General features: G+C 36.8%; 1 protein-coding gene across 1 annotated transcript in view; it reads left to right on the forward strand.

Annotated features, from left to right (window-relative positions):
• MYO16 (myosin XVI) overlaps window positions 1-21,855 on the forward strand; it is a 278,913-nt gene that overhangs the window by 44,885 nt on the left and 212,173 nt on the right. The window contains exon 4 of the mRNA XM_041418140.1: window positions 2,418-2,561. Within this exon, the coding sequence (XP_041274074.1) occupies window positions 2,418-2,561 (144 nt within the window). The remainder of the gene's footprint in view (window positions 1-2,417; window positions 2,562-21,855) is intronic.

The raw sequence follows: 21,855 nt of genomic DNA on the forward strand, positions 1-21,855 counted from the left end.
GAAAAAGTAATCTTCAGAGATTTTAAGTTGCTTTATCTAGTTTAGCTGATGCACAGTTTTTAACTGCAGATAAAATCTGCAGTTGAACTGTGCCATTTTAGGTTTCTTGATCTGCATCATGCCCCAATTCACTGTCACAATCATTATCTCTCAGCTGGTGCCTGCTGCTTCACAGGCACACATATGCTTCCAAAGGAAGGAAAGTTTACTGCAGTAAGAAATTTGCAGCAGAGAGCCATGTGTAACCTACTGCCTCAGTTTAGTCAGAGGTACTTGTAAGTACTCATAATTCATTTACAGGAAAATGTTCATCCCACTGGAGATAGAGGCAAACCTGAATTCAATGAAATTTGGATTTGACCCTGATTTGGGAGCAGTACAGACAGGAGAGGAGAATCATGATACAGGGAAACAACATAAGCCAAATTTATTTTCCAGCAAGAATTGAAACTAATAATTTAGCATACACCTGTGTTAAATTCTTAAAGCCCACTCAGATCTAAGTGTTCTAAGTGTTACTTTTACAACTGTGACCCTGCTTGGTCCAAAAGGGAACTTAGTGTTTATTCTTTCCACTTGTAGGCTAAATGTTTTTGTGTCAGAATGAATGGAAAATATATATTTTTTGACATTCTTCTGAAAATCAGATTCATTATATAATTTCATTTTCTTTTTTTCATATCTGTTAACTTCCAAAATGTGATATAATTCTAAAAAAAGAAACTGAATGTGACAGTTGATAAAGATTCTGGGTTTGTCTCTGTAGAGAGTATCCCAACATGGTTGAATCTAGGCAAGCTATGGGAACTTCAGAAATATTCACTGAACTCTCTTTAGGTTCCATGAGAGGAGAAGTACAATAAAAAGTGAGTAGGTGCCTGAGCTGCCCATGCAGTACAAAGCACATGGTGTCAGGTCAATTCACACAGACAATAACCCACCCCCAGCCTTATAACAAAGTATATGTGTCACAGTTTTATTCTGGAACTTTGAGCTTGTCCAATTGTTTCACAAAATTTATTAAACAAGAATCAAGGAGCTGCAACAAATCTAAGCTGCAACTAATCACAAAAGGCTCTATGTCTATTATTAATGCACAAAATGGCTCAGTGATACCTGCCATCTCTAGAATAGGTTGGTATTGGTTTTTGGTTTTGGTTTTTGTTTGGTTTTTTTTTTTTTTTTTTTTGCTTACCAATGTCATGAAAATATGGTTGGTGTTAGATTATGCCAATCTGTAATATAAAATGTCTTACCTCTGCTTTGTTAAATTTCAGCACAGAACAGCTGGATTTAAGTTGTACTGATACAATGAATGATACCAATGCAACAAAACAAAACTGTTTCTAAAGCTGCCAGATAAGTTGCACAAGCTAAAAGAAATACATCAGAATTTAATTTCTGTTCTATAATTTAATGACCAGTGTATTTGGAAATCATTTAGGGTGGGACTGTTTTTTATCTTTATAGAATTTAATATTAATCTTCTGGGTTATCTATATTTATGATTGCAATGGTACATGCAGCTGCTGCCTTCTGCTGAAGATCTCAGCTATATCTTGACTTCACAGTCAAATCCAGTTACACTTTTCCTTCTTCTGCACTTCCTTTTGTATCCTGGTTTCCATGCCGGATTAAAATTAGTCCCCCCATGGGGAAAGAGATAGGTTCCTTCTCTAATGCGTTACTGAGATCATGTGTGAGGCCAGAGTTAGAATCTTAACTTGAGGTGCCCTGGTTGTCTTTTAAGGCATCATCCATAACCTTATGCATAAAAAGTCACAAATGTGACAGAGGAATACGGTCAACACAATGTCCAGGCCATTTTCTTCTTCCCTACCAAAACTATGGCCATGACCAAGGTATAGAAACGTGTGCACACTCATGCATGTACACACACATGTGCATCCCTCCACCCCACAATAACACCCTCAGTGTGCACAATATTTATCTGGCAGAGAGACTCAAACAGAAATCAGTATAGTTAGTGGATTGGAAATAGAAGTGGCATATGAAGAGGGGTGTATTATTGCCCTGAACTGCATAAAAGGCAAAAATTCATGTATGCATGGACATATGTATGTGTGGGTGTGCAAATACTTAGATACCACTACTCATGATGGGATCATCCTGCACTGATGCCTGTGCACTGATTTGGAATGGCAGTATTGAACAGGAAAAGGCCTCATCCTTATCCTAGATTCAGCAGATTTCATAAGGAAATAGGGGATTCTGTGAATCATGCACATGGAACTGGAAATCTCCACACAATTATTTCTATGGATTCCTCAGCTGTTGTACCCTACAAACATAGCAGCTTAACTACAATGTGTCATCTGCCCAATTTAAATTGTATGTAATAAATTTAGTTGTACGCTGAGGAAAACACCATCCCTAATCTGCTCTTTTTCTTCCAGTGTGCTCGCTACGATAATGCATTTGCTGCAGAAATTCTAATTGACAGAGGAGTAAATGTAAATCATCAAGATGAGGATTTTTGGACATCAATGCATGTAGCCTGTGCCTGTGATAATCCTGACATTGTCCTGCTACTGCTCCTAGTAAGTAAAGCAAGCCAATGCATTGTATGCTTGAAAAGGAGACACAATGGAGCACCCTAAGGTCTGAAACTGCTGTATGAATGCAACATATTGCCACTAATCATATCAGTGAAAACATGTACAGTGTTTGGTTTTTCTTGACATTGCTTTGGTGCTCAGCATTTTTAGGAGGTATTTTTAGGACTTTAGTGAGAATAAATTGCAGACATCAATGTCAAGTATATCCTATTTCTCCCCTGTGGTCCAGAGCTTATATCTCTGATAAGCACTCAGTCCCAAATGGGATATTCAGGTAATTTCTTTTCTTTTCTCCTTGTCAGTTTCTTGTTAAGGGTTCAGTTTTCAGACAATCTTATAAAAAGCTTCCTGGGAAAAGCAAGTATTGGCTCACTTACACTCAGTATTCATAAAAAGCATTTGTGGACATTAACAAATATGTTAATATTTATATCAACAATTTTGAGTTTTTAGTGCTGGGTTTGCCCAATATAGTAATAGATATGGCATTTAGTCTTTTTAGAGAGCAGCAGTGCCCAGGTGGCCAAGAAGGCCAATGGCATCCTGGCCTGTACCAGCAATAGTGTGGCCAGCAGGAGCAGGGCAGTGATTGTCCCCCTGTACTCAGCACTGTTGAGGCCACACCTCAGATCCTGTGTTCAGTTTTGGGGCCCTCACTACAAGAAAGACACTGAGGGCCTGAAGTGAATCCATGGAAGCGTAATGGAGCTGGGGAACGGTCTGGAGCACAAGTCCTATGAGGAGCAGCTGAGGGAGTTGGGGTTGTTTAGGACGGAGAAGAAAAGGCCCAGAGAAAACCTGAAAGAAGGCTGTAGCAAGGTGGGTGTTGGCCTCTCCTGCCAGGTAGCAAGCAACAGGACAAGAAGAAATAGCCTCAGGTCACACCAGGGGAAGTTTAGATTGCATATTTGGAAAATCTTTCTGTGCTGAAAGAGTAGTCAACATTGGAATAGGCTCCCATGACAGAGTTAACCCCCCTGGAAGTATTTAAAAGGTGTGTAGATCTGACAGATATGGACATAGTGGTGGACTAGGCAGTGCTGAGTTAGTGGTTGGACTCGATGATCTTAAATGTCCTTTCCACTCTAAATGATTCTCTGGTTCTGTTTTGTGCTTCCATTCCTAGGACCACAAACTCTAGTTTTATGCAATGGTACTAATGCAGCTCTTTTTCCCCGTTCATGTGATCTTGCTCTTTAAAACAGTAGTGCAGAAACAGTTCACAGTCTGACTTAAAGTTTTTTAGTCTTTTTATATAATTTTAAAATGTTTGTGTTTTAGATAGGTCGTTGCAAGGTCAGAGTTTCTTGTCATGCTTATAATTGTATTTCAATGTTACAAGTACAGGGAAGGGAGATATATTTTTAGATTGCATGCTTGATAATACATTTCATGAAATATCTTTAGGAGATTATTTAGTCCATTCCCTGTGTTCAGACTAGAGCTAGGAACACCAGCTTGCCCAGGACCAAATCCAAAAAAACCACCAAAACAACAAAAAAGAGATCAGATTCATCTGGTTTTAAACATTGTCATTACTCCTGGCAAATAAAAGATAAAATTTCCAGGACATGTTTTATCTCTTGTATTACCTCAATCTGTCCAGTGTAGATACCTCTGAAGCCTATGTATCCTTTGTATTCTGCATGTACTCCTAGAGTAATAAACAAATTAGAACAGAGCAGTTTATTTATAAAAAACTCTTGTACTGTGGGAAACTCTTATAATGGGGGAAATTTTCAGAAATTCTGAATACAGTGCTGTTGTCATTAATAGGAACAGTTTAGGTTATAGAGGGCATTTGTAAAATTTTCCTTGACCATTTTTTCAAGAAGCTCAATCTAATTAAGTTTCAAGTGTTGCTATACGGAGTTATATCCAAAATAATTTTCCTGTGCTCATCATTTGAATGTTTTTTGACTTGGTCCCTGTTTGTTACAAGCTGCCTTCATCTGAAGGTTCTAATTGATAAATTAAAATTTCAATAAGCAGGGGTACACGTGTGGCTTTTTGCAGATAGAGTTTGAATTGTCCATATCATTTGCGATAACTTCTGATAAATCTACCCACATTTAGGTGGTCAGGCCATCTAAAAGCAGAGTTTCCTTGATTAGATAAATAATATCTTTATACTCTCCCTTCTAGATTCAAAATAAAGGTTTTGAAATTTTGAGATTTAAAGATTTTTAAAGAGATGGCAGAGGAAAGAAAATATTCTTAGGTAAACAGTAGGTTTTGAATAATCGCATTAATGCTCTCTCTGATAACATTTGACAATGTGAAGATGAAAATTGAGGTTGGAGAGACTTATTTTTCACAATTCTGAATTGCCTTTGTGTGAGTAATTCTTATTAGAAATTACTTTGCCTTGAGGTTAGTGTTTCATGGACCATGTCTAATGTGTAGCATGAACCTCGATAATGCCAATATGAGCTACAGTCAGCTTCTATTATGCCACAGTTTTTCATTGGAAGAAAAAATAATTCTTCTTGTAACCTCAGGAATTGCTTTTAAATAAATATTTCTTCTGGACTGAATTCATAGCCCAGACAACACCATATTTTCTGTTTTAAAGATGTGACTTAAATGTAACAGCATGATCCTTTAATTGTTCAATTCAGATTTCTGGAAAAGTGTCACAGAAGCCAGTGGAGATGTCCACATTAAGGACTTAAAACATTTCTTGAGGGGGAAGTAGGGAAAAAAAAAAAAGTATATGTAGATCCCAGAAGGCTATCAATGAAGATTTGTTTAAACACTCCCAGTTTCTGACTTCACCCCACTTTTGGTGGCCTTTCTCTGGCTGGGACAAGATAGTGACTTGTCATTCATCACCTAAACTGTAGTGACTCACAATTTCTTTGCTCTGGTGGATAGCAACGACAAAATCAAAGCTCATTCACTGCAAACTAGGAGGGGCCATAACTGTTTGCAATGTGGTAATCTTCTGTCTTGTCCTATTGGAAGGCTATTGGGATTGTAAGTACTGGTTTTGGAATGGATGCAGAATGAAATGCTTGAAGCTATTTCTTTCAATAATTCCCAACACTCTACCCTAGTTGGCACAGCTTTCCATATTTATATCTTCTCAGTGTTGTAGCTGTCAGCACGGGGAGGGGGGTGCTGGACTGAGCAGCCAGGAGAGACATCCCATGTGTGCTAAGCTGTCGGTCCGTGAGGAGCTTAGCCCAGGGCCGCTGGCGCGTGGGGAGGTGAGAGAGAGGTGCTCCATGGGGCTCTGCCTGCCGTACACGCCGATGAGGGGGGAAAGGTCACACTCATCAGTCACTGCTTGACCCCAGCAGCGTTGTGCATTCTCCCCATGGTATGGGAATAGCTCTTCATGGATTTTGGATGAAGGAGGCTCCTGTAGCGCACTGAAGAGAATACAAAGTGTCTTTCATTTAAGAACAAAGATGTGTAGGCTTATATACATTTGTGCCCACATGAAATCTCATAAGAGTGTGAAGAGCAACCAGATTTATTGGAGGGATCTGCTCTGTCTTGCCTCACTGCCTTTTGAAGACTCAAGACTGGATGTGCTTCAGCAGTTCTGCCAGTGTGAGTGGCCGCAAACGGAGGCCATTTCCCACAGGAAAAAGAAGTCATTTCCCCAGGGTCTGAGTATCAGCTTAGAGGTGGCTTTTGGGGCTCTAAGGACGTGCAGGGTCCTAGTTGCTGGCAGCTTTAGTTTTGGAGAAATCCAGTAAAGTTTGCATATTTCTCGCTTGGCACTCCACGATCTTCCAGGGCGAGTGGCCTCAAATGGAGACCATTTTCCATGGGAAAAAGATGTCATTTCCCCAGGATTTGTGTATCAGATTAAAGGTGGGTTAAAAGGTTCACTGCCCTTTGAAGGCTCAGGACTGGATGTGCTGTCAGCAGTTCTGTCCGGTTAGCGTGTGGTCTTTTTCATAATTTGGTGTGCATTGCAACATTGTATTTTTTATTAATTCCCCACGCTTGTTATATATAGAATTGAAACGCTAGCCAAGATTTGTACCTTAGTTCTTTGTCCCATGCTACCAGAGTTGCAGAATGTCCAAGCATCAGCATATTAGGTACTGCTCCTGCTTTGTTAGCTGTAGCCAGTGTTCAATCCTCTCACTGCCCTTTAAATGGCTACAGCTTTAAACTTGTACCCATCACTTGCAGTCTAATTGTTCCTCTGCAAAAGACAATTTCTAGCTTCAAATACTTTTAATTGATACATAAGAGTGGGTAACCTTCACTTTACTTCTTCACTGTTCAAACTATCTTGTCATGACAGCTCAGCCCCACACAGTTTCTCATTCACTCCCCCCAGGTCAGGATCACAAGGAGAAAAGTGAGAAAACTTGTGAGTTGAGATAAAAACAGTTTAATAGCGAAAGCAAAAGCTGCACACATAAGCAAAGCAAAAGAAAAATTAACTCACCCTGTCCTATCAGCAGGCAGGTGTTCAGCCATCTCCAGGGAAGCTGGGCTCCACCACAGGTAACGGTGTAGTGGGAAGACAAATGCCATCACTCTGAACACCCTACTCCTTCCTCCTCCTTTCCCCAGCTTTATATGCTGAGCATGAGGCCATATGGTGTGGGATATCCCTCTGAAGGGTTGGGGCCAGCTGTCCCCTCCCAGCTCCTTTGCACCCCCAGCCTGCTGCGGTGGGGTGAGGAACTGAAATGGCCTTGGCTCTGTGCAAGTGCTGCTCAGCAATAGTTAAAACATCCAGGGGTCATTAACACCCTCTTCAACAAAAAGCCAAAACACGCTGGCTACTGGGAGGAATATTACTCAATCCCAGCCAGAACCTGCACACATGTGGTGGAATAAACATTGATACTGTTGCAGTTTTGCATATTAACTACTACTACTCAGGCAGTAGGGTAGATGGATAAAAATACCACTTTGTAGAACCTTATATATATTTTTTTTTAAATAAAAATTGTTCACTCTGACTGAATTATTTTTTATCATTAATTCTGTGTTTTAGAGGATCAGCACTGGTTCACAGTTGTGTTGAGCTCCTATGTTCAGTTATTTTTAAAGATAATTATGTCTGTGTTGCAAACCACAGGTTTCTTTATGACTTGCTGTTTATTACACTAATTTCAGAGCATAGCACAGGTAATCATCATGGAGCTGAACAGTTTGGGTCACACATTACAAGTTGATAACTATGATTTTTCCTTTCTAATGGATCTTTGATTTTGGTTTTGGGGGTGTTTTTTTTTTTCCCCTCCTTGCACTCCCAAAGAATCATGAAATATTTTTATGTTGACTGACCTGAGATTGAGAGCAACAGAGAAAAAGAAAGCTGATGAGATTGTGTTTTTATACTGTACTTCATTTTACTGTGGTCAGGAGGCACCTTTTAGTGGGCAACATGAATGTTAGAGTTTCACCATCTTCAATGCAGGTCTTGTCAAATGAAACTAGGAAGGTGGAGATGGTATTTTGGTGTTTGTACAGTATGTGGCACAGTAGAGATTTATTCTTTCATAGAACTGAAAGCATTACTGTGATAAACCTGGCACTTAATTAACTAGAAAAGAAGGGATCATACTACATCCTTAGAACATTCTTAATATATTTTTTTAAACTGACCTTGCTAGGAAAAAGTAAGTGTACCTTCTGTCTGCTAACTAATTAAATGTTTCATCATGCAATTTTTGGAACCTGGAATCGAAGCACAAATCGAAAACACAAATCTGGCATAGAAGGCCAAAAGTACAAATTTAAAAAAATAAAATTGAGGCTGAGTATTTTTTCCCTTCCCTGTTTAAAAACTTAGGGAAATCTATGCTTGGCAGCATGCAAAAGGGAGCTACCATAAAATCATTCATTAGATCTACAGCAACAATTGCTGAGCAGTGTCAGGTATGTAATGCTATCCACTGTATGGGTAATCCACTTTTGATTTTGGTGTGAAATCCCCTTTCCAAAACGAGATATATTTTTACTGGAAAATAATTTATATGAACTGACTTCCTGGTGGGAGTAGAAAGGAAGTCTTTATGGGGCTGTAACTCTCTTTTCTGCTCCCCCATGCAGTTGAGAATGACACATATCTGAAGTCATGTAATCAGGCAGCATTGCATAGTTATTTTGCCCTCGTTCTTTGCAACTGCATCAGGCTGTGTTAGCAAGCAGAGATGAATTATCAAAATGCCATTATCTTTAAAACTTAAAGAAAGGTCTTTCTATTTCATAGTTCCAGAAACAATTATTTCCTCAGAGGAAGCAATTCTGCCCTCCCACTCAATCTAGCTCAGTATGACTTCCTCCTTTGAGTCAATATGAGAGGAAGCAGGGAAGGGGAAAAGAATGAAGGGCAGTTAGAGGTCATGAGGAGACAGTGGCAAACAGTTTACAGTATATATGAGCATGTAACGCAAAAGAAAAATTATTCTTCTGTCTTTCTAGAGGCAGATAGCAATATTTGTAGTAAGGAAATTTAAACAGCATTTTTTTCTGTGAAAGCTGTGGGTGTCTATTTGAATTCATTCAGTTTGCAGAGGCTGGTGGATGTGTGAGAAGCGTAGGAGGGAACTTCCAGAGAGTGTGTACTACTGGCTTATAGCCTTTCATCATTGCTGGCTGAGATAATGTAAAACTAACCTAGAGGAAGCCTGCTAATTAACTAATCTAGGTGATGCCTTTTAAAGAGTTGCTGAACACCAGATGGCAACACTCATGGGAAACTTTAGAAATATTAGTCCTTCTCCATAAAGACTGGCAAAAAGTGATGAAGCTAGCTAGTCATGCAGTACTAGAGGTGGTTTAAGGAGAGATAAGAACAGGAACTTAACTGGATACAGCAAAATGGTCAAAGCATTTAAATTTGAGCACTATCATGAAAATAATGAGATAGCCTAGAGAAGAAATGAAGGTAATATAAAGAGAAGAGACATAGCATTGAACTTCAATTGACAGGAGAAATAGCCATTGAAATAGAATCTGCAGTCCACTGTACAAAGAATGCTAAATCATGGCATAAATCAAAGTCTTTTTACATGGGAAGTAGACACAAAAAATAAGATGTAAAAGTCTGCAAATACTTCTTTGATGTCTAGCAATCTCACACACAAACAGATACGCTTTCCCTCTCTGCCTCCCTTTGTCCCTCCCCACCTTTCATCCTCCCTCCTCTGTCCAGGTGGAAAACATTTGGGGTTGGGGATGCAACTTAGGACACAGACCATGGCTATTAAGCAGCAGACCTGTATACTCTGGAGTGCTTAGCATCAGAGCATTTCCAGAAAAGTCCCTGGAGGTAAAAGAGAGTTAGACCTATTGGAAAAAATATCAATGCCAGTTTCGGCTGGATCAGATCAGGAAAAGTATCCTGAGATGGACAACAGGCACAAAAATGGGGAATTTTGGATAAGCTTCACTCTAATTCTCTTTTTCTCCAGAGAAAGAGGATCAAGAAATGACAAGATAATGAAAATCAACATCTGGCTTTCATCTTCAGTAAACATAGTTTTGTGCTATGAAGAAGATGGTCTGGGGATGTTCCACCACTGGGGGATGTTTGTAGAAGGTGAAATTCATTCTTCATGCCAAGTGGCCTCTACTTGGATCACTAACATAATTATTCTGTGAGTTGCTCATGGAGTAGCTAGGGAATTGAGGAAAACTCTTAGTTAAATTGCAGAAGTGAAAAGCTGCTTGGTAGTGAAGAACTTGGTAACAAGACAACAGCCTAGCTATTAATAGAGAAATGGGCCTGAGAGCTGCTGAGGTTTCATTAGGATTGGTCCTATGACATTATTTTATTTAGAGTTTTCAGTGATAACCTTCAGAGGAAAAATAGAGGTATGATAATTAAATATGTTGAAGACAATGCTGTGGTGTCTTATCTATAGGGGTGAGGATTATAATGTCATGCAGAAGTCAGGGTATCTTTGAAGACTTAAGTTATAAAAATGGCTTGACATTTCAGTGTACAAATGCGAGGTCATGCTCTGAGCAGCAGACATTTCTGTGATATGCTCAGGAACCATCAGCTGGAAACTTGGAAAAAGGCCTCAGAGCTTCAGTCAATTTTAAGACAATTGTGTGCTGCAAACATATAACTGCATGTGGGGAAAAGCAGATTCTTGAATTTGTCAGAATGAAGATGTTGCCAAGAGAAAGGGAAGAGTGGTTTTAATACTGCCCAAATAATGACAGCCTGCAGTTGGCTATCTACAGGCACATTCAGGAATGGGAAATTGTACCAAGGCAACCTGCAAGGATAAGCATGGGAGTAAAAAGCTTATCTTAAGTGAAGGGAGTAAAAATAATATGTTGTACTTTAAAAAAATCAAATCAGGGAGGTTAAAAAACTTTCTGTAAATATACCAGGATAGAGGAAGAGGTAAGGAAAAGCTTTTTAAAACCAGAAGTTCCTGCTAGCATGAAAGCAAATGATTGCAAAGGTGTCCAACAATGAAGTTAAGACAGAAATTAAACTAAGCTTTCTTAATGTTAGGAGAAATATGTTGGAATGTAGCATTTAATGCAGGAGTAATAGGGATTAAAAAACTCCAAACCTGATCCCTAATTGGCTTTAAAATTGATCTTGAAGTTGTGAATGAGATTATGTGTAATGTGTTACCTGCATTACCAAAGTCATGCTTCAGGAAATCCATTCTAGCATTTATTTCCACATGATAGCTGTTCAAAAGGCTGTGTGGATATAATTATTATGATTGTGTTCTTAAAACAATAAAATAACATATAGAGGATATTAAAAACATAATATTGTGGAAAATAAAAAGCAAGTAAAGTAATATCACAGATATTTGATGCCTGTCAGACTATGCTAAATTTCTATAGCCCAAAAACAGACAGGATAAAACTTCATGGAAGAACACAGTTCAGAAAAAAAAGTTAAGTGCTGTGCAAACATACCATTTTTCAAGCATTTGAAATATTTCTGCTAGTTTGTTTTTAATACCATTTCCAGATATTCAAAAGCAAAATACATAATGGCCTAATGGCCAAATAGCATGACATGAAAAGAGAAAATAAAAAGGGCTTTTTTTTTTTTTTTCTCAAAAAAAGAATCCCCAAAGCTACAAAAGCTATTTGTTTGATCTCTGGAAATAGGTTGAGAATGGCATTTAGATCAGTAAATAATTGTGTTCCACAGAAGTATTTATTATTTAAAAAAAAAATTGGATTTTCAGTGGAAGAAGGATGTTTTATTATTTTTAATATGTTAGGAAATTCTGTCATCAGGGAAGATGGACATTTCCTAGCCAAATTTAAATAAAAAGCATGTGTTTAATTTGTATATGGGATTGGAAAGTCAGTGTAATTTAGTAATCACGACAACAATGCACTTTCATTTGGATCTGTATATCTTTGTGAGCAATGTTTTCCAACTGTGACATATTTTGACTTGATTTTGACATCAAGTATTGAAGTAAACAGAACTTAGAACTAGACCTTGAATCACCATATAATTAGGATTTAAACTTTTTTTTTAACTGAAGTATTCAACCCATTTTTTCTCATTAAAAATGTAATAATAATATAATAAAAAGTTTGTACCATTAATTAATTAAATAAAAATTATTTTATTATATTATTTAATATATTATTTATTTGGATAAGAGCTGTCTCTGAATGCTGAAAAAAATTCCCTAAACCACTCAAACCAACAGCCTACTCCCAGTTGTATATGGCTTTTTATGTGTTTTCATTTCAGAAATACTGGAATGAAATAACACTATGGCATAGTTTGTAATGCATAATTTAGAAGGGCTTGGGAGCTTGAACCTGTGAAAAAAGAACCATCAAATGAACGTCCATGAATTCTTGAATTTATGAGTGAGCCAGTCGGGGAAATTGCAGCACTGATACAATTTATCAAAAGTTCAAGGACAGGGCTTACCTTGATATGCCACCGTAAAGATTGATGTATAAAGTCATTGGAAAGAAAACTGCTGCAGGAAAAATGGGCTTATATATTGAAAGCAGATGGTTTAAGTAAATTGTAACAGTGCAGGGTTAGTGGAGCTAATAAATGAGGTGGCACAAAGGTCATTAAAAGACTCAGGTTTGCACATGTGTTTGAAGACTTTCCAGTTAGAATAGGAAAGGTGGAGGAAAAGCATTGATTTTCCAAATCTAGAATAATTGGTGTGGACTATGTGTGGAAAAAGTAGGTAATTCACTTCAGTGTAGAACAATATAAAATAATGAGACTGGGTTGGATAGTGAAGTGTAGGAGTTAAAGTCATGAAAAGAAAAATAATGGAAAATTGGATGTACTTTATTTTTTTTGGTTTGATAATGAGTTTGACCAAGATGTCGTTGCTGCCTGCAAGGATCAAAGGCTAAAGAGATGTTGGAAAATGTATAAAAGCTGGCTTATGAAAGTACAGGAGAAAACTACCCTTTATATTATTTCTAAATAACAGCTGTATCTTCAGCTATTTGAAGTTTATGAAATCAGACTTGTCTTAAATTTAAATTACTCCCATTAGAAATTATGATATTTTGTGAATTTTTAAAACACACTGAATAATATTTTTCCAAATGTTAAATAATGGAAAGTATTTTTTGAATTAGTGAATACTGCAAGATTACTGACTCGCATTTTTTGGGAAAAAAGATGTTCCTTAAAATTATGGCAGTACTGGAAGGTGGAAAAATTCATTTTCTGGAATGAAGACCAGAGAATGGGAAGGGCTTGATTATGGACAGTTGTTTCTTTGCAAGGTGATAGGCACTTGATAGATTAATTCCTATTACTTCATCATTGACTGCTGAGATTATGCTTTATGACAATGAGGGAAAAAAAATTTCTGATAAAACACATAGACAAATCCTTGGATGACACAGCATTATGTCTTTGAAATATTTATTTCAATTTTGTGTAAATTTTCATCACTTTCCCAATATATATATTTTCCCCAGAGACCAATTATTGCAAATAAACCTGGAGTTTTATGTTTGATTAATATATAAATGTCAGCTGTGGTTATACTTGCATTGCTTGGATTTATTAGCATATGTTTTTCTTTTCATATAATCAATTTCAAACTTTTGCATGGAGTGTATATTTCCCCCAAGCTCTATCAGGGACTAACTTGCTGCAGTCCCACACAGCAAGTTACTACTGACTATGACTGGAAGATTTTCTTGTCTATTGCACTTTATTCATTACCCAACCACCGGAAAATAATAGAGTTTTCTGCTCTTCTGGTGAGTGCTGTAATTATATGCTGATGTTCTGAGAAGCCAGGTTTGTGTTAAGGTGACTGGCATACTAAATTCCCTAAATAGGTTTGGTCTTTCACACGATGATTTGTTTCTAGAAGACCTAGATTTAATTACTAACCAGCAAGATGACAGCATCACCCTGAGTGCAGATTAAGCAACACTACAGTCCCTTCCCTGTACATTTGGGAACGTGTTGATGTTGTCAATCAACACAATTAATCTGTCTCCTAACAAAAATGCAAATTAGCTGAGTTAAAATAGAAGTTTTTTACTCTTACTTCCTTGCATGATACATTTATCTTTGCAGAGACTATATGCTGTACACAGCTATCATTTATTGCACACTGTTTAATCTCCTGCTTTTTATACCAGAGACATGTAATACAGATTTTCTTTCTTTTTACTGTGTGTGTGTATCCATTAACATGGTTTCTGACTTTTTTCTCTGCATTAATAAAATGGCAAGATCTGATGTCATACTTGTGTAGCCATGATATTATGAAAAATCCTTTGCTGGGATTTTTCCTCTCCTGAGAAGCTGAGGAGCCTCAGGAGAGAAATGTAAACAATTACTATCTGCTGCTGTGGAATGCAACAGGTGCATCTGTGATTGGTCCATGTGGATTGTTTTCCATTGATGACCAATCACAGCCACCTGTGCCAAGGCTGTGAGCAGTCACAGGATTTTGTTATTCTGTTCTGTTCTTGTTGTAGCCTTCTGATCTCTCTGTTCATTTAGTATAGTCTTAATGTAGTATTTTAATATAATATTTAACATAATAAATCAGCCTTCTGAAATGGAGTCAAGCCTCGTCCCACCACACACGGAGAGTTCGTCACAACATACCGGAAGTAGTGCTATGTATTCATGTGTGCCATTTCAAGTGAATTTAATTTACACACACACACATACAAACATATATACACACACTATGCACACACACGCACACGTGTGTATATGTAATCTCAAAAAGGACTGGAGAACCAAAATTAAAACATTCAGCATCTGTATTTCCCAAGTAACATAAATACATAGACATGGATATGACAGTGTGCATAGACAGGAAGGGAAAATTCCCCCCAAACTGTGGGGATTAAGAAGACCATCAGGTTAAACAGGGCCTTCAGTTTGCTTCTAGTTAGATTTTCTACATTTATGTTGTTTACACTGAACCTGTAAACTACACGCTCTTCAAAAAACAACTTTAAATCTGTACTGAGCCATCAAAATCAACTTCCTTTCTTTGCAACCATGCGGTTGTTTTTGTTTGTTCTGCCCTCTTCTGTGGTGTGCCAGGGGTGGAAACTCTTTCAAGTGAAGCTACCAGGCAGAACTTCCTCCTTCAGTTTTGTTTGGAGAGTGTGTGTGTATATATATATACGTGTGTGTGTGTCTGACTACTTTCCCATATATATATGTATATACATACAAACACAAGGAACTTTGTAAGGAAATTAGTATTAATAAAACTTTAACCTCGATATCTTGTATTTTACTTGTACTTATCAGTACAGTAGTGGATCATCAGAGGATGCTTCTTATCTCCATTTTGCCTACAATAAAGCTGTGCCTTACTAACTGTCCAATTTCGTACACAAGTGACTGCTCTTGTTAACCCCAGGGAATGATCTTTTTAATTCCTAGAGTATGAGATTTGTTTGACCTTATGTAATTACAGGCTTGCTTAATGGTTATAAAGTAACTGCTAACTCTAACTGTGGTGTCAGATTAAAAGACTTTTTGACAGACAATTCCAAAGATTCATTCTCTGCTGTGTGAAGGAGATTTTCTTTCTATTTGTTCTAAAAATAAAAGGCAATAATTTCAAAAAGTGACCTTTTGTTGGAGTATTATATAAGTATATAAGACAGGGACTGATCATTTTTCTGTGTGTCTGTCATAATTTTTAATGATTACAATTGAAATAAAATTAGAAGAAAGTGTGCTTCAATACTGTTATCAGAGACGTTCAGTGCTCAAATAATTTCTTTTTTTTCCATAAGCTCTGCTACTGATGGGAAGTTTGCAAGTCCCATGTGCAGAAACAGATGGGGTAGTTTTAGTCTTTAGTCATCAATGCTCTTTGAAGTTTCCTTTCTAATTCCCTTTTCTTGCCAAATAATTTGAGTGCTGGCAATATCAAGTCAAATACTCCTCCTTCTGTACTTCAGCTATCCTTTTTTTGACCTCATTCTGATCTTTTGGATTTTTGCTGCAGTGTCTTAATAATAGAACAGAATGAGAATGCTATTCTAGGCAAAAATAACTCTTTTTTTGTGCCATATAACATGCAAGTCAAGTTTTCTATAATTTCTTCAATTCTTTAGTCTACCTTCACTTTCAATAAAAATACAACATTTCAGTGAGAAAATACATTCTGATTTTTTTTCATGCTTTCAAATAAAATGGTTTTAAAAAAGTTAAAAGTATATCAACTTATTTTTGTGACATTCAAACAGGTGCATCCAATTCATGTAATTTTTCCAAACAAAATTCTTTTTTTGTATACTAAGCTGAAAGGAGTGTCTTCATGCTCTTAGAGACCTTCTGATATCCTAATGCCCCATCTTTTTTGTTTCTTTTCGGAGAAGCCCTCATTGAAAATGTGCAACATGTTTTTTGAACCAAGAGGTGCCTCCATAAAGAAGGAAAGTGAGAAAGAAACGCAGTTATTGTTTTCTTTTCTGTCGTACTTGGATTTTGAGATGAAAATCATAGATATATAATTCTTCATTGGCTGCTCTTTAATGTAACACCTTTTTTTTTCAATGGAAGGAAAATTTTTGGCACATAAAATATTGAAATATTGATATTCTATTAAGACAAGTGCATATCTTGAGAGTAAGATTGGTTCCTGTAATTTCTGGTTGAATAAAACATAAGTGCAGAGTCTGGAGAATTGGATGTTTAACCTCTTAGTTTGAACTCATCCAATAATATGTGGGAGCCCTAGAACTGGATATGTTCTGCTCATCGCCTGTCCCACCAGAAACTCTAGATTCGTTTGCACTACAATATGGCTAGACTAAATTGTCTCATGCCTGAATGCACATCTAGCCAAAAAAAGCCAGAGAAAAAGTGTTGTTGTTAAGGCCTGTTTCCTCACAATTATAAAACCAGTTATAAACTGAGGCAATTAGTGTTCAAATTGTATGGCAAAATTCAGTCGTGCATTTGAGGTAGAGATTTTCATGACATTAAAAATGATCAGTTAAAGTTGTTGAAAAACTTCAGAATGAAGCATGGAAGTTAAGAAACAGAAATGGATACAACAAAAATAATTCCATTCTTCAAATTTCTAGTCAAACTCGCTGGATGATTCTCAGGATTTCCAGATATTTATGTGGGAGAAGAGAGAAAATAAGAATAATTGCTTGAGGCAAAGCTAAGTCAAGGAATTCAGACTATATTTAGCTTAGAAATTAAGACCTTAAATTCCAAGAAACATTGGTGGTTTGTGTTAGGATTCAGAATTTGAAGAACTACCATAAAAGACAACTTGCTGTCTGATTAAGATCCAAGTACAAATCTGTATGCCTTTAGAATTAATAGGATGTCCCCCAATCCTCATGAATGTTGTGGTTCTAGGACATGGCAATAGTGATAGCTTGAGTAATGTACATTACTTTTTAGTTGACCACTTCTGGATTAGTAGGTTTTAACTTTTTATTCTATAACTGCATGCTTAGTTATATTTTACTTTTAAAGATGCTGTTGCAAACATGCTACACTTCTGGAGTGTTTTCAGAAGTGTTCAGTACTGGAACGGAGTGGGATTTTCTTTGCCTTTTTCATGCCTTCCAGCTGATGGGCGGAATTTAAGTCCCCATGGTGCACAAACAGATGGGAAAATGTTGGTCTTTCATTTTCAGTCATCAGTGCTAATTCTTTTATCTTCTGCATGCATTAGTCAAACAGACTATGCCTGTCAAGCAATCTGTAATATGTGCCATGACAGCCTTTTTTTTTTTTTTTGACTCTACTGAAAATCTTTTCTGTGAACTGACATTGCCCATGTTCTATTAGTTTAAGGAGAAAAATGCTTTATTCGTGAACTAAATGGTTGCCAAAATGGTTGTGGAACTTTGATAATTTTAAAGTACTAATTTTTTTACTATTTTGTGAAGTAATTCAACAACCAAGAAGGACATTTTCAAATACAATTGTGGATTGTTGTAGGCATTGGTGATCCTGTATATATATAACTATTCAGTGTTTTTTGTGAGCAGACACTGTATCGGCACATACTTTTATCCTTTTTTACCCAGCATGTCACAGAGAAACACGCCTGGGATTTTTGGAACACTATGATGTTCTTTATGCACACTGGCATGCGCCCATGAATCTTAATTTCTTGACTATAACAAAAAAGTAAGTCGTTTTGATGAGCAGTTAAGTTGTGTATTCAGATTTTGGTGCCCATTTTGCAACATGGAACCCAGAAGAGCCATGAATTAAAGAAATTTTATCCACAGACCACCTGAAATACTTTACTTACACAAGGATGAGTGAATATCAAACTACATTTTTATGATCATTCCTTGACTGCTTTAGCATGTACCTATGATAGAAATAAGTAATAGTGGCATAACATAAATTTGTATTAATAGAAATGCATCTATTTTAGCATTTACGTAAAACTATTAGCATAAAATCTTCAGCACTGCATTCTCTCCTGATTTATTGAGTCCTTTTTTGGAAATATGTGTTTTATCCTTTTCAGATTATTTTATGTGCCTGGAGGGCACTTATAAAGCTCTGAATTCAGCTTTGATTTTGTAGGCTGTGTTGTCACAGACATAAGGGATTCAGCTTTGTGTTTGTGTTTTTATGATGTGGGTGGGATCAGGCATGCTGAAAATGAATTCAGACCTTTATTATATCACAAGTAAAGCTCATCCAGATGGCAGACGGTTCCCACTCCTTGTGAAAGAAAAGTTTTGGTACTGTGACAGGCATGGGTTTATAGACAGTAGCAACTCTTACAGAGTTGAAAGCCCTGAAATAGAGCAGATATTGCAGGCAGTAATATTGCAGCCTTTCCTGTGTGAGAGGTGGAAACTCCTGGTGCAGGTAACCATTGATTCAAGGTTATGGAAGGAGTCCTGTAAATGGTGTGCTGGGCCAGCCCAGTTTGCAGAGCTGTGCTCTCTGCAAGTCCATGTAAAAGAAAGTGAGAGGCTTTTCTATTTGTATTAAGAGAGAATACCTCAAGGAGTATACCTTAACATGATGCCCTACTATAAAGAAAATCAGCTGAGCAGGAGGATTTGTTCCCTGCATTTTCTCTATAGCTACACAAGCCCAAGTAAGGCATGCATGAAACACTTGTCAGTGTACCTAACAGTTGTTACTTTGATTTGTGATCCACAGATTTTAGTTCTGAATTTATATGTATAGATATGGAGTTTGGGTCCTTGTTGTTTTGCTAAGAAACACTCTGCAAAGAATGGAAGAAAATATTTTCAAACTTAATGAGACCCCTGTTCCCCTGTTTGCATTTCTTCAATACTTTTAGGAGATCTGGTTTCAATACATAAGAATTTATTGATCAAGACCTTTTATTTTGGAAAAGTTATGGCATCCATTATGGTTGAGGGATGGTGGTGTTTTGATGTGGAACTTGACTAACTGCAAGTTATTTAACTGCCCAAGAGAAGATGTAGTTTATTATTTGTAAAACATAATACTTTGAAGCTCAAGTCATCAGTCTGAAGTTACTGAAATTCCCATTTAAAAAAAATATCAGGTGTGTCCCCCACAGACTGCAGTGATGGAAATTGCTTGATAAAGGATGAAGAATGGGATTTTAAAGATTGCTTTTGTACAGGTGAAATTTCCACTTGCTTGTTTTTCTTAAAAATGTGTGAAAGGAAAGAGGCTGCTAGGGTCAGCTGTGAAGCAGATATCCCTATTTGGAGAATGATTTTCCATCAGACACACTCTTATCTTCCTACAAGGGAAGTATGTTGTCTTTTTTTTTTTTCTTTTCTTTTGACAAGATACATTAAGGGTCAATAAAACCAAAACTGCAGCTATAGTAGCTTTGAGGTGACTGTACTGTTTGTCGTGGGCTGTACTGAACTTCCATATCTTTGTAGATAGCTGATTAATGTTTGTGATTCCTTTCCATTTCTTTGTCACGCCTAGGGGGTGGAGGAGTAAAAGTAAATATTTAGAAATAGGTTTCCATCATGGTAGATTTCTAGTCCTGAATCAGCCTTTTTCATGGGTTTCTTTTGGTGTTTTTTTCTGCAACAGGAATAATTTATTTACTCCGGAGTGTGTACATATTGGTTATCTATCTCCCAAATATTTTAAGAGTCTATGGTGTCATGGGGAAGGGTCTTCCTTTAAGGTTTATGTGGAAAAAAGTTAAAATGAAAGTATTGAGGCTGCAATCATTGTTCTGAGAGACAATATTCAGATTTAGTAAAATATTATCTAGATTGTTTTGCGCTCATAAAGAGGATACAAAAGAGGCTACTCAGCTTGTGTCTGTCAGTTTTTTCTTCTTATTAAGCAAGCAAAACTTAATTATGATGGCAGCAAATAGGGGAACTGTCAGTGGAGGATCTGTAATTGTAATCACTTTTTTCCCCAGCTCTTCGGTAGCTGTATTGTGATTTCTGTGAAAAAATTTTCTGCCTGCGGAAAATCTGTTGTTGAAATGAGTTGGAAGGAAGACATGCTTTTGAACTGAGAGCAGCTGCTCAATCTCACTTAATTTTTTATTTATTCTCTGTGGTTTCCTAATGTGGTGAAGTTTTCAGCTTTTTTTTTTTTTTTTTGAGCTTTGCCTTGAGAACTGTTCCTCATCTGTTCAGCATTGTGAATTTGTGTAAAGTGCTATCCAGTGCTAATGACCTAAACCACAACACTGTGTAGAGCAACTTTATTCCTTTTGCTTTGTTAAGGAATGAGTTTCAAACAAGTCTAGTAGCAGCCACAAAGAGGAGCCAGCTAGATTTGTGGGACTTGGTATCTTGAATGAAAATTTATGCAAGCCATTGAGGTTAGAGAGCAAGATTGCGTGGCACCATGGAGCCATGAGTATGTGGGATTTCCTGTATGTTTCCTTATTCTCAAACAAATAGACCTTCATATCCTGATTACTTTTGCTTTCTTTTTAACTGTTTGTGTAGTAAGGACTTTGGCAAGGATGTAGGATTAGCACAGTAATTGTGGCATACATGAGAACATACAGGTGTGCATGTGTGTGTAAACCTTGGATGTCCTTCAACCAGCAAAACCTTTTCATGGAATTGATGTGAAAAAGTAGGTCAATAAAGGGGGAAAAGCTCAACTACACATGTCACAGGAAGTGAAATGCTGCAAATGTTTTATGAAGAATTACATTTAATCTTGATTAATGACATTTAAAGAAATGGTGCTATTTGTAAATCATGTGGTCATATTAAAAAAGAAAAAAATGAAAAAGTTAATTGTTCAAGTTGTTAATGAAAAATACTAGCCTATCCCTGCAAGAAATTGATGAATATAAATGAAAGAATAGTATGTAAATGTTTCTACATTTACATGTATATAAATGTATACTGTTATATACATATGGAATATGTGGAATTGAATAAAAATAGATTACTAATATATGAATATAAGCAGGTATAAAAAAATCAGATTTTGTGATGGGGTTGACAGGTGACTGCACAATTTGCACACAGCTAGCATATTGTAGAACAATTGAACCGTTGTAAGAACCGTGCAGAACACCTGCACAGAAGAGTTCAGTTTTCTCCTATTAGGAGAAAATTTTGTTTGTTTGTTTTTTTTTTCCATAACAACAGGTGTATTAATTTTTTTCTGCCTCTGTCCTTTTTCTTTTTTTCTTCTTTTTGTAAATATCCACACATATTCATATATTCCTCAGGGTCTACTGTATTTCTGATTGCCTTCATAAAACCTCATGGAGCCAATGGTGGTAATCCTAGGTGGCAGAGGCAATTGCTGGGTCCTAATTTCTGTATTAAAAATACCTTATAATGCACCTGGGATGTTCTACTATATGAATAAAGCTAAATTACTTAGTTATTTCAAATATTTAAATAACCT

The sequence above is a fragment of the Onychostruthus taczanowskii genome, unplaced genomic scaffold (genome assembly GCF_017590055.1).
Source record: "Onychostruthus taczanowskii isolate IOZ18803 unplaced genomic scaffold, ASM1759005v1 scaffold58, whole genome shotgun sequence".
NCBI classification, from domain to species: domain Eukaryota; kingdom Metazoa; phylum Chordata; class Aves; order Passeriformes; family Passeridae; genus Onychostruthus; species Onychostruthus taczanowskii.